Source organism: Clinocottus analis, unplaced genomic scaffold (genome assembly GCF_023055335.1).
Source record: "Clinocottus analis isolate CAN_PGR_092001 unplaced genomic scaffold, fCliAna1.0.p SCAF_19, whole genome shotgun sequence".
NCBI lineage: Eukaryota > Metazoa > Chordata > Actinopteri > Perciformes > Cottidae > Clinocottus > Clinocottus analis.
In genome coordinates, this window is record NW_027175920.1 from 7495720 (window position 1) to 7509003 (window position 13284).

Sequence of the window (13284 nt, forward strand, 5' to 3'; positions counted from 1 at the left end):
GCGCTTAGTCAGAGGAGAGAGCTCACGGCTCAGTGTTTTCTGTTAGTTTCGGTTCTCCACCTCTGATCAAGCTCTGAAGGGGATAATACTACATTATCAGCAGAGCAATGACGTAATACACAGCAGACTACAGGGCAGATCATTTTTTTCTCTGAATATTGCAACTTCTTAGGGAACATACTGTATATACGTGTGGAAAATGTTTTTGATTTGCAGGAAGTGTTGAGCATGAACCAAAATCTTTCTGAAACACATGTAAGTTATGTAAGTTCAGGTGTTAAAACATTAATTCATGTATCATTAAGGTGAACAGGTGCCATATGCTAATTTAAATAGGTTACTTCCTCAAACAAAAGACAGGATGGAAGACCCAATCATGACTACATGTGTGTTGACTCAGCAGAGATAACATTAAACGAGAAGCACCCATTGTTTGATTTACGGATAATAAACATTTTAAAACAAAAGCTGCAGAGCCTTACAGCATGATATTATATTATATTGTTTTACCTGACGCCTGAACTTAGTTTTTTTTCCTTCACAAAAACAATATGTGGATTAGTTTATGTGAAACATAGTAGCATACAGTACTGATACATTGTTTTTTAATGGATATAACTTTATTAAGGTGCTCCAAGTAATAAACATAACAATAACATAACAACACTCCAGTTCATCCATTTCAGAACATTCAGCATGGCCTGATTGATATGTGAAAATAGTCCAGGCTCACAAACATGTTTTTTTCTTCTTATTCTACACATGTAATGACCTTTATTCCACCAAGGAAGTACAATTGAAGTGAAAATTAGATTAACCCATCTCTCAAGCACAATGTAATGATAGAGGCCTGAGCTAAACAGATTTGTATCAACAGCTAAATCCATAATTATACAGTATTATGTCTGTGTGAAGAATGGTCTGTGATTTATTCTTTCCCCCCTCATTTATCTGAGTTAATTGTATCTTAAGCCCGACAGAGGTCATTTTGCAATGTCAACGTGTTACACAATTACAACAAAATATTCAGTTTCATGTTATTCTTTGCAGTTTGACTAATTAGCTCTGGATATCCTCTTCTTGAGAACCATTATCAAGATAAAACTAACCACTGACCCCAAACCAGTGCCACTGGCCAGGCCGGTGAACACATTTCTTCTGTCAGCAACAGGAAAACGAAAATGATTAGCTGGAGCTGCAGTCAGAGGAAGGTTCAGGGCTTTGGTTTCAAGTGAACTTACCAGCCACTGTTTGAATACCACAAGAGAATTTGATCTGGAGTTTCCTCTCTAAACTCTTACCCTCCTGAAATGTGCTTCAAAATAGACTTGCAATCACATTTAATGCATCTATAATTAATGAACGTTGGTTTAACCATCGCAGCAGGTGACAAGCTGCTGGTGCATTTTGCAGGCTGAAATGCCACAGGATGTTGAAATGCTGGACCCTATCCAACAGAAAAGATAAACATTTCTATATGGAAAAAGAATATACTCACAGACACACTTCTGATTTCAAACCATTTATTATTCAGCACTTGCAGTGTGAAGTTTTATCTTGACTTTATAGTACCATTAATACATGTGTGCCCTGATGTCAACCCTGCATTTCCAAATATTTATTTTTCCATTTTAATTAATCAGTTCTCGATGAAAAAGTCCCAAATTGATCTGTCTTACATTTTGTCACATGAATATCGGCCAATGCAAACACTGCAGCCACAAGTAAAAATAGTTAAAATTGTAAAGTAGTAAACATACAAATCAAATGAGCAAATATTCAGTACAATTGATAAATTCTGATTTATTTTACCCATTTCAGGTTTACTGACCGTTAGCTAAGCCCAGTCTATCTTAGTGTCTGTTGATACGCCTGTCAAACTCACATGGCGCATACGCAGTTTACCACTCAAAAGTGTTTGTATTATTTCTCACAGTGGTAAGAAAGGAAGATTTCTAATTTTCTAGTCAGCAACCATTGAGTTTGCCAGCTGTTCTTTAGCTGGCAAACTCAATGGTACTTACAGTTGCTAGCTAGCTAGCTAATTAACAAGTTTGCTTTAAACTGATTTGAAATATTTTCTGCTGCCTCTTTCTAAAATGATATAAAAGGGGTCATAAATATACACTTAATGGCTACATATATGATATTGTGCTAAAATACAGAGGCTAAAGCTAATATGTCTGCATAAAATGTCATCATCCTCACCAGTTAGCCTTCTGAAGTTAGCCTACACTCAAATCATCTTCCACATGTTGTGGAAATACAACACAGTTGCTGTGCTAGTTGTTAGGGGTCCTTTTTTATATGGCCTGTAACCCCACAAACTACTGTAGATAATCAGTTATTATAATGCTCATTGGTTTTGGAGGTAATGATAGTGAACATGTTGTAACTTTTGCTGCTTACTTTAGAGGATATAAACACTGTTTTATCTATTCCTCACACTTTTGCTCTTGTGAAAGGTTAAAAGAAAGACACCACCATCAACCATGTTTAAATGCAGAGGGATCTCTCCTACGGAGAAGATCCACTGAGTGACCAAGCAAATTTTCAAACCTTGCATTTTTTTGCATCGCTGATTAGTCCTGCATCAGCAATAAACCCACAACTCTCTAGTGAATCAATTTGCTCGTGTCCCATAGAAAATTATTAAGGACAAACTTTGCGCCACTCTGCTTTTAATGAGTCTCAAGTCTTACTAAAGCCCCACATATGCTGCTCGAGGCATGTGGAGGAATCCTACGCTGGACCGACCTGTCAGAGCTTACAGTTGCTAAGCTATGATAGGACAAGAGGTCTAGCAAATGGTCAATTAAGGTCAGCCTTAGTTCGGACTGCCACTTTGGTGCTTGATAAAAAAAAAAGTAAGTGATAAAAAGTTGATTGACATAATAAAGTCTTTGATGAAACTCTATGAACACAAGTGAAAGAAACAAGCACAAGGGCAGAAGTGTTAGATGTCAGTGGGGGGGCACAGATGGTGATCTATCAAAAATGACTCACAGTATGAGCGGATGGATGGCTTATTGGCGTTGTCCTTATTTTTGTGGCAATAGACAACTTAGTAGAGAGCCCGTAAGTAAAGATAAAATACTGGCCAAAATCAGCAGAAAAAGATTTAACTTATATCACAGTAGTCTTTATTTGAATGCAATGCCCATGAAGCCCGATTCAATTTTCAAAAGTCTTAAAGGTGGTCTGCAGAAGTCAGCGGTCAGCATTCATTCTGCGCAATTTGGCTGGCAGGTTGTCTTCTGGCCGACTCCCTACCAAGGGGATCTGAATCTGGGTTGGGGTTGAAGCAGTGATGGTGCTAATGGCAACTGGCCGCCTGTGTTTCTCCAGCTCATCCTCCTGGGCATGTCCATCCAAGGACAGCAGCTGGACCTGCTCATCCAGTTGTCCTGGCCTCACAACCGGGATGGAGCTTGACCTCAGCCTCTGAATACTAAGTGGAAGGTCTCCTGTGCTGAAGGCCTTCCCCCCAGGCAAGGCTGGCCCTGTCTTCAATCCCCTCCAGTGGAGCTCCTCCTTGGTGGAGCTCATGCGCTGGAGTTTGCTAGGCAATCTGCAGGGTTGGTCCTCTGCGTGGTCTGCATAGTCAGCCGACAGTAGTCTTTCCCTGCGGCCTCCGCGGCTACCGTTACCCAACTGAGGGGAGGAAGGGGTGGCTGCGACCGAGAGAGAGTTGGGGGAAGTCAACGAGGACTTCTCTTCCTGCTCTTTAACGCTGTAAGGAGGCGTATTCACCTCAAAGTGGTTGTGGAACTGGGAGTAGTCGACTCTGAAAAAGCCCTCCTCCAGCGACATGACAGGGAGGAAACGATGGCCCCACAAAACTTCGTCTTCAGTGTAAGATGTCCTCGCTTGGCATGTCATACCTGTGAGAACAGAGACATATATGCTGAAAAATATTTTTAAAAAACAGACAAGAAAAAAGAGAAAACACTGACATTTGGAGGAAAATTTTGGAAAAAAATGAAAATGGAAAGACAATCAAGAACAGAGATGAAAAGTGGAGAATGGGAAAAAGACAGGAAAAGACAGAAAGCGATATAAAAAGATAATTATGACAGAGACAGAAAAGAGCTTGTGCTATTGAATAATTAAAGAACATGAAATTAAATATTGTATTAGATATTACTGAGAAATGCTCTATGCCACAGGCTTAGTGATGATGACATACATGATTTGGAAAAGGAAGTTTATTAAGGTAAGATAATATAAAATAATCCATCATTATTTCTGCAGTGGGGAAATTTGAGGATTACAGCAGCAAGGGACACATAGTAAAATAAAATAAAAAAACAAGTAACATAAATCAACAGTAAAACAGTAATAATACAGTAAAGAATCCACAATAGCAGTATTATATATACATACATAATAACAATGTATTTGTATTGCATTCAAAGTTATTAGGAGAAAATATATATAAAAATCATAGTTTGCTCTAACCAGTGGTTTCCACGATGCCCTCTAGAATGACAACAATCTCAAACTGCTCGTTCACGAGTGAGCGCTGCGACAGATCAAAGAACGGGCTCTTGGTGTTGATCTCATGGCAGATGGTTAGAGGCGACACCAAGAAGAGCTGGTCCGCCCCTGTCCCAAAACCCACGTCCAGCTCACACTGGTCCAGGGGCAGGAACTCGCCCTCTGGGGTCTGCCGAGACTGGAAACACAAAGGATCAGGACATAAATTATGTTTCCATTCATGTTAATTAGGATCATTAAAGATATATACTTAAATAGATAACTTAAATAGCTAAATGTCATTGTTTTCCAATTTTTGTTAAATAAATTTAACTTGTTGTTGTTTCTTTTTTTTTATGATTCATGGCATTGTAACTGTGTTATACTGCACAAAAGACATGCTTGAGTTCTCTCTACTTCTAGCCATGGTTGTGCTGTTTCCATAGAGGTGCAGGACTTACATATTGCAGTGCAAATCAAGGCCACGGAGAGAAAAATATGACAGGAGCAAATTCCCCCCTAAACTGCTTGGGGTTTAGAGGGTTAAAAGACAGGCAGGTGTTGTGGCTTTTTACAGCTTTTGTTTTCGACATTTCATATTATTTCCCCTGGCGTCTGTTCACCAAATCTGCCTCTCTGGCTTTTGGTAGACATGCGACATAGGCTTCCTGTATTCATATTGAGGGGGCACCCGTCGCGATCATGATCCAGCATGATGGGGGGCATATTCCCTCACCAAGCCAGGGATATGTGGGCACAGACATCTTCTTGTGAAATGTCACACCCTTCTTTCCTCAACCTCTCTGTGAATACAAATGACAGTTTGTTTGCCATCTGTGGGCCGAGTGGCTCTTCACTCAATGGGCCAGGGAGACTACTCTGCATACAAGTTACCATGAGGCGGCAGGAGCACTATTTGAATTAAAACATGTGCATTTATTTTGAACTTGTCTTGATAGTAGACTTATAAGGAGTTGGAGCTGGGCTTTTATTTTTGGACCTCAGGGTGAAACAAACACATTTTTGAACAAACACATCCTTTGTAAATCATTCACTCCTTACCTGTCCACTGCAGTAAGAGGCTTGCAATTGACAGGAAAAGTAGTTCTTAAAGCTCATTGAGTTTAGGCTTTTCCCTAATTCCATGTTTTAATTTAACAGCTAAAAGAGTACTTTATTTGATTGAGCTTAGTTTCCCAAGAGCGAGCACGAGTGTCTTCTCCATAATCTAATGACACTTGCCTTAGAGGCTATAGGCTAGGGTTTTAAAGTGCTATAATGTACTGGCAATGAGAGGAAAAGATTAGTGTTCCAAAGTATAAATGTTATTAATGCTATTGTTTTTACACCCTCAATATCACCTTTACCCTGCAAGTCTAACAGCAAGTGTACCAAGAAGAACATCAAGGTCCTAGGAGCACCTTTTAGTCTTTCTCCTGGGTGAATGTTCTGCCAAGTATCATGTCAAGAAAATGTCAAAATATTGATTTCTTTGTAGTTTTACCGAAAAATCCATCCACGCCTGTGCAAGATCTTTTTGTTGACTAACCCGAGTCTCAGAGGCAAATAAATATTCCATCCTGTTAAATGCCATAATAGATTTTTGGGGAAATTCAGCCGACCCTTACCATTTTACAAAACACGCAGGTCAGGCAAACTAGCACTAGAGCAGCTGGCCGGAGATGTGCGTTAGGCACCATCATTTTGCAGCAGTATCTCTGTGAAGCCAGAGGCATAAGACACAGACACACCCTCTTCTTCCTTCCCCTGCTTGTTTGAATGACGCAAGCAATCCTGAACAATTACAATGACTTTCGGATTGAAAGCTTTCTCTGCCTGCTTTTGTGCTCTTAAATTAACTCACTCTTCACTTTAACTCCAATCCCAAGATCCTATTTTATGTGGATCTATGTCTAATTACAGAGGACAATTGCCCTCTTAAAGCTGTTTCATGATACCCTTCTCACAGCTTCAGATACATTCCCATCAGGGTAACACCTGCAACAAATACATCCACCCATTAACTGTCCTGGCTGGCCTCGTGGACTTCACACCAGTCATCCTCAGGGTCAGAAGACCACTGAAGCCACATGAATACAACTTTGCAAAACAAAGAGACGCGCCTTGAGCAGAGTGCTTCACAGAAAGAAGCACAATAAGGACACTGCCCTTCGCTTTCTTACCAAAAGTTTGGTGGATTTTCTCCTCCGACTTCAGTAAATAAGCATATTTCCCGAAAATGAAAACTGTTCCTTTAAATGCACATTTAAATCTGTATTTCTTTCAGCAGAATGTTGTTTTGTATTCTATTTTTATATTTGATTATTATTTATATTTTTTGTGCAGTTAATTACCCATCCCCCTGTTGCATCTCTTCGACAGGCAAACGTGACAGTTTAATAAAAGTGTAATAATTTTGCTGTGTATTTTTTTCGTATTGCCATTAATCTCCGCTTTTGGTAAAAGCTTCCGCCGTTTCCTACAAATGGAAGGAACACATGAAATCATTCTTAAAAGCCTATTGTAATTATATATTTATTTCCATCAATCATTCAAAAATGTAAATTGTCATTGAGATACTGCAGGCAGGTGTTCCATTTGTCAGCAATGCTAATACAAGTTAATGAGATTGGAAACCAATTTCCTGGGAAGTCATTTTTAAGACCGCTCTCGTCATGACAGTGAAGCGGTTATTCTTCCCATACCGTTCAAGGCTCCATTGCAACAAAATTATACCTCTGCCAAGGAAGGAGAATCCTGCTTGACACTGAATGGTTTAAACAAGGTGAAGGTTTGGTGTGTTCTCTCACTGCCGCTAAACAGGCAGTGCCACAAGGAGAAAATGAATGGCCTTTGGAAGAAGTCCTGATATAAAGGGAGTGCTTCATTTACCAAGCCACCTGAGATTCAGGTCGAGTGAAAGCAGGCCTTCTCCCAAGGGTCTCCTCAGTGACAGCGAGTGTGTGTGTGTGTGTGTGTGTGTGTGTGTGTGCGTGTGTTTGTGTGTGTGAGAGAGAGAGAGAGCGATGCAAAGAACCACACAAACAGTTAGAATGATGTTGAAAGTTAGAAAGCAGTGTCCCCGTACACACATTGGTCCCTGTGTCTTTATTGCAGCTGTGTATTTGTGTGTGCATATATATGTCCATGTGTGTCCAGCCTGAACTTTTGAGCTGGACATCAAACGTAACGCTCACACAGATGTCACATCTGAGCTGTTGATCCCAATCTCTCGACAGCACCATTCAAGCTCATTTAACTGTCGTTCTCTTCTTCTCTCTTTCTGCCTGTCCTACCGAGTTAAACAGTAGCCGAGGAGGCGAGTCGTGCTCACATGTCTGCCTGCCCATCGAGCTACATGCCTGCATCCATGGATGTATATCCGCTACAACTAGTCCTTGTCACTTATTTCCTGCTGTGGACCAAACTACTGAGACGAGCATCTGTTGACATTGATGAGCACAAGCCATCTGTCCCTCTCTTGCGCGCAGTTTTTTTTTTTTGGGGCATTTTTTTATTTGCCAATTAGAACAAGTATGTTTCCTCCCACATACCACATGTAAACATGCTCCTTTATCTCACAACCACATTTGCCAGTGCTGCAGGGGTCAGTGCACCACTGCATTCTATTGATTTATTAATGAAGGCTGCATAATAATTAATTCATATTCAAGGACAGTTATCTTTTTAAGTGGATATGCATTATTAATGTAGAATAATCCAAAGAATAATCTTTCCGTTGATAATTGCAGATGTTATGCAAGTCACATATTGAAGTGTTGGCTCTACTAACTCAGGGACATTTTTCTCAAACTGCAATAAAAAAACATCACATGAACAGCCTGGGTCCTCCGTGTTCTTTTGAGGCTGGGTACATACAGTACATCTATATACATTGTGTGATTTTAATTAGTTTTTCACAAAACATGTCCTCTTGTACTCCAAAAAGTCTTATTGACAAGCTGTATGTGATCATAAACCCATCACTTGAGATTATAATCACGAGCCTACTCATTTTATAGAGTTGCAAAGTGAAAGAAGTTGCTTTGGGCGACCCTGGAAGTTGAAGTCCTTACAAAATAAGTTGAAGGCTTGAGCCGAAAAGAGAACATTGACAACACACAAGGTCCGTGTTCTGACTCACTGTTGGATTCATTCAACAACTAAGGAATTATGTTTTGTTAAAACTGAGTTTGCGTCTCAGAAATGATGTTGAAATCATTCAATCTATTCGCCATAACATACACTTGTGTGGTTGCTACATCATTTTTGAGAGTCCTGTGTTTCCATATTAAATAACATTCGAGGATATCGTGTGAAGATTTGAAACATGTCGGCAAGTCAGCCCAGACGTCATATGTACGAAAACATGCCACCAATCAGAGGCCACCAGCAGCACCACGAATGCTAATGAATTGAGTAGGCAGTGTGCAGGATGTTTTGGTTTTTACAAAATATTTCGTAAATATTTAGCTATATCAGGGCTAACACTGATCTTAATAGCAAATGGAAAGATACTGCAATGTGAGTTTTTCGAAAACAGTGCTCACCAATTCCTCAATCATTATGAAAAAGTGGGAACAAAATAAAGTTGAAAAGAGTTAGAATACTGCACCAAAATATGCTTAACTATAATGTTCTTACTGTATGTGAGGATCTCATATACACACCATCTAAGCAAGTTTCCTGAAAGGTTTCCTGTTTTAATAAATGAAGTTAAAGACGCAGTCCTGCATAAAAAATTATTTAGCAATTTACATTCAGTGCTGATCAAGAATGTGACCAACTTCATCCAGGTATCCAGGTCCCATGAGAATTTACAACCCATGCCTTTCCTGGAAAATAGATTGCAGTTACCATGTCAGAGTGCGTTTACACAGCTCCATCATTAGGATTTACTGCAGCATGTCTCACCTCTCCAGTCAGCTTTGTGGGCAACCCAGCTGACATTGACCTTGAGCAGTACATTACCTGAACACAAGCCAAAGCAATGATTCTACGGTGTATAGTCCTACGTGGTGATATATAGTCAATCTACTCTACAATAGCCCACTGTAGTCTGACGCCACAAAGCTGTATTATTATGAGCTCGAACACATATACTTAAAAAGACACAATAGCAGACAGCATCTATTCAGCAGCAAGGTCTCCTGCACACTGTAGCCTTCTTAACAACACATTCAAAGAAATAGGGGTTTGATCTTTAAATAAAGTAGCATATATTTAGAATATGGTCCCACTGTCCAATAAACATATGAAGCTACACTGAAAAAGTGAAATTGGAACACACACTTTGACTGTTTACTGGTTGTCCTCGGGGAAGGATTGACGGCACATGAATGTGATGCTTTTTAGCAGATAGTTAGCAAAGTCCTGGATGTCTGACCGTCCCCCAACACATGAATAACTGCTTAAAGGTGATTTAATGAAAGATCATCACCTACTGGCAGAAATCCCAGATAAGGACCATGAAAGAGAGCCAAGGCCTGAAAAACAGATGGGTGAGAAGAACCCTTCAAACAGCACACGTTCTCCTCTCCAGTGATTGTATTGTTCTCAGGCAGGTTAATTTACTTCTTAAAAAAGACCTCGGAGGTAAAGATGGAGTGAGGTGCAGTGGAGCCAAAGTACTAGTTATGCATCAACTCCGCAACAGTGCTGCTGCAGCTTGTTCAGCTTTCATGTTATAACTCACACTACAAGTTGTCTTCCTTTTTACTTGAAACGAAGACCATAATCTAAACTATCCCAATAATTCTTCTTTAATAACAAATGTGTTGTGGCTCCATGTGCTAAAAAGAGGCTATTGGTTTTGAAAAAGAGTTTGGATAATTGTGTGCCTGTTTTATGTGTTGTTTTGTATATCGAGGTCACCCTGTTACTTTGTCTTTATATGTATAAATATGTCTTTATTTTATATTCTGTTATCTTCTGTTGTATGCAGATAACACAAGAGTCATGGCGATATCTGTAATATTGGCACACAGACAATTTTGACCAAGGTCAAACATGACAGCCTTCCCTATAGGAAAATACTACCGCTTTCATTCTGTTTTTAATCACTGGTTGAAAGCATCAAAGACGACTATTAGAGAATATTAATCTCTATGTAACTATTGGCTGAAACTAAAGCTGAAACATAAAATAATAATAAGATAAGATAATAAGTCCTTGAGTTGTGGCTTTTAACTAAGCGACTTCTTTCTCTCATACTTTTACACTAATCAGATGATAAAGGACTGAACAGAATGCATTTAAAATATGCCTGAATGAACTCTGAGAACAACACAAAGCATTATATAGCCATATTAATAATAACAGACAGGGAGTTGTAGCGGATAGACATCCATGGATGCTTTCTGGTGGTTCTCCCTCCAGGTTCAGAGAGTGAACTGTCACTAGAGATCATCTTGCTACTCCGCAGAGACGACAAAAGCACCACTAACTCTGTCACAACAAAGTACTGCTGGCCTTCAGATAGCCACTGAATGTTTAGACTGGAGAGAAGTAGATGGCATGTTCCAGACCTTCCTGCTGCAGGGAAAATGTGTTGCTGGCACATAAAATACTCAACTGTCAAAAAAAAATCTGCTTTCGATTGAACTATAGGTGACTTAAACGTGGAAGATATCATAAGTGCTGTCCAGCTTATCGGCCACGAAGTCTACAGAGAACATAATAAAACGTTGTTAAGACTTCAGAAACACATTTGCTGAATAAACAACCAGGTGTGATTCGACAGTGCAGTTTCAGTCTCTTTTAGTTGTGAAGTTGACACAAAATGTTCTCTCTTATCTTAGCAGCTGCCTCCGCTGCTTTCATCCTGAGGATTCCTCCAGCTCTGAAACCAACAGACATTTCATACAGAGGTACATCAACGCCCGCTCTCAGAGCTTCTGATTTGTGGCATTGTGTCATCAGCCTCAAGGAAAAAGTATGTTCCACTCAATAAAAGGGATCGGGGCAATTGAGCTTTTCGTCAATAAGCGTAGTTTCCCACATACTGTGTCCCCTGGGGGCCAATTCATCTCGTGTGTACAGTTAGAGGTAGGTACCAGGCAACACACTCAGCAGAAACAATGTGTCCAGGACAAATCCAGGTTGTGCTGCAGGGGGCGGATGTAAATGTTAACTCATTAAAAGAGCCCATCTTATGTTGGAGCCTCATGTAAAACCAGAGCCCCAGCAAATCACAGAGGCCCTCAGGGAATGCGATCAATTCAGGAGATGAATGGAAATTCAACGCATGACTTGAAGAGCACTCATAAAACACAATGAGCAATTCCAAAACAAATTAGGTGACTGGCAATTAGTCTCAGCCTTGAACGTGGCATTCAAGGAGTCAAACGCTCACTCTGGCCAAAGCGCGGCTCTACTTTTATAGTGATTTTCCATACATTGCGCACCGTGACTGTGTTAACGTACCTTGATGAGTTTGCACCTGATCTGCGCAGACACCATGTGACTGTTCCGCAGGTTCCCCACTCGGAACATGAGGCACAACTTCCCGTCCCGCTGCGAAATGACCGCGTCCTGGCTGAACATCAGCGTCTCCGCGCGCTTCTTCGGCTGCGACATCTTGATGAACATGCAGCCGATGAGAAAGGCGTCCACGATCGACCCCATCAGCGACTGGAAGAGGAAGAGGATGATACCCTCCGGGCACTTCTCTGTGATGTAGCGGTAGCCGTACCCGATGGTCGCCTCCGTCTCGATGAAAAACAGGAACGCGGAGGGAAAGTTGTACACGTGTGCGACGCACGGGGTGTAGGTGTCGTTTTGGCCGCCTTGGCTCAGGTTGGCGTGGTCGCCGTGGCTCAAGTCGCCGCGGATGAAGGCGATCACCCACCACATTGAAGCCATGACCAGCCATGCGACTGTGTATGTGAGGATGAAGATGAGTAGGTTCCAGCGCCACTTGAGATCCACCAGCGTGGTGAAGAGATCGGAGATGTATCGGCTGGTCTCCCCGCCAAGGTTACCGTGCTGGACATTGCAGCGGCCGTTCTTCTCCACAAACCGCTGCCTCTTTTTCTTCACCGGTGCGGAAAAAGTAATGTCCCGGTTGGTGTTTACCACCTGGTAGTCCTCGCCAAATTTCCTCCGTATGACTGACATAGTGTCAATCACCTCGCGCCAGGCAGTCAATACTTGAGAAGAATCAGGCTCTTTGTGCAAGTTTGGTACCCCCTGCCCAAACCATGCAGTAACATTCAGAGCGCGACTGGCATACTGTAGGTGGAGATGCGCTCCTCTCCTGTAAATGAATCCTAAGTGAGCAGAGATTCTGCGCAATGCATGATTCAAACTCGTTCCTTTACGCGAAGGGGTCTGCTGCACGTGCCAACTTTTTGTTCAGCTGTTATCAATGGAGGGAAATAAAACTCCGTTCACCTTACATTTACAAAAGAAAAGCTGCATTCAGACTCGATTCAATGGCTGTGTCCTTGGTAAGTCCAGGAGCTGCTTCAATGGACCTGGGTGCGTGAATAGCAGGGCACTTCTGCTCAAGGGAAGCGCTCTGGCAGGAGTGACTCAAATTAAAGACTGGAGACGAATTTCAGCAAGGGTGGATGATCCTGCTTTGACGGTGGGTGGGGGGCTGAGAGAGGGAAATGTTTTATTATAATTTTGTTGGCATGTGGCCCATAAGGTAGAATCATCAGAGCGAGTAAACAATGATGTTAACGTGGACTCAACCTTGGGCATCCTTTTATCCTTTTTTCTCTTTTTCATTTTACTTTTTTTTTCTTGTTGACTTATTATCTCAATTTTGAGGAAAACGCAATACTGTACAATTCCTTA

General features: G+C 41.1%; 1 protein-coding gene across 2 annotated transcripts in view; it reads right to left on the reverse strand.

Moving 5' to 3' along the window:
• LOC137789343 (G protein-activated inward rectifier potassium channel 1-like) overlaps positions 1-12811 on the reverse strand; it is a 47619-nt gene extending 34808 nt beyond the window's left edge. Inside the window, exons 1-3 of one of the 2 annotated variants that reach the window (XM_068582808.1) lie at positions 11905-12690; positions 4462-4678; positions 3754-3884 (exon numbers count right to left, since the gene is read on the reverse strand). In XM_068582808.1, the coding sequence (XP_068438909.1) occupies positions 3754-3884; positions 4462-4678; positions 11905-12597 (1041 nt within the window). In that variant the 5' untranslated portion in view covers positions 12598-12690. Of the gene's footprint in view, positions 1-1562; positions 3885-4461; positions 4679-11904 lie in introns of those variants that run through there. The other variant, XM_068582807.1, reaches the window with a different exon arrangement.
• Positions 12812-13284: the final 473 nt, after the last annotated feature.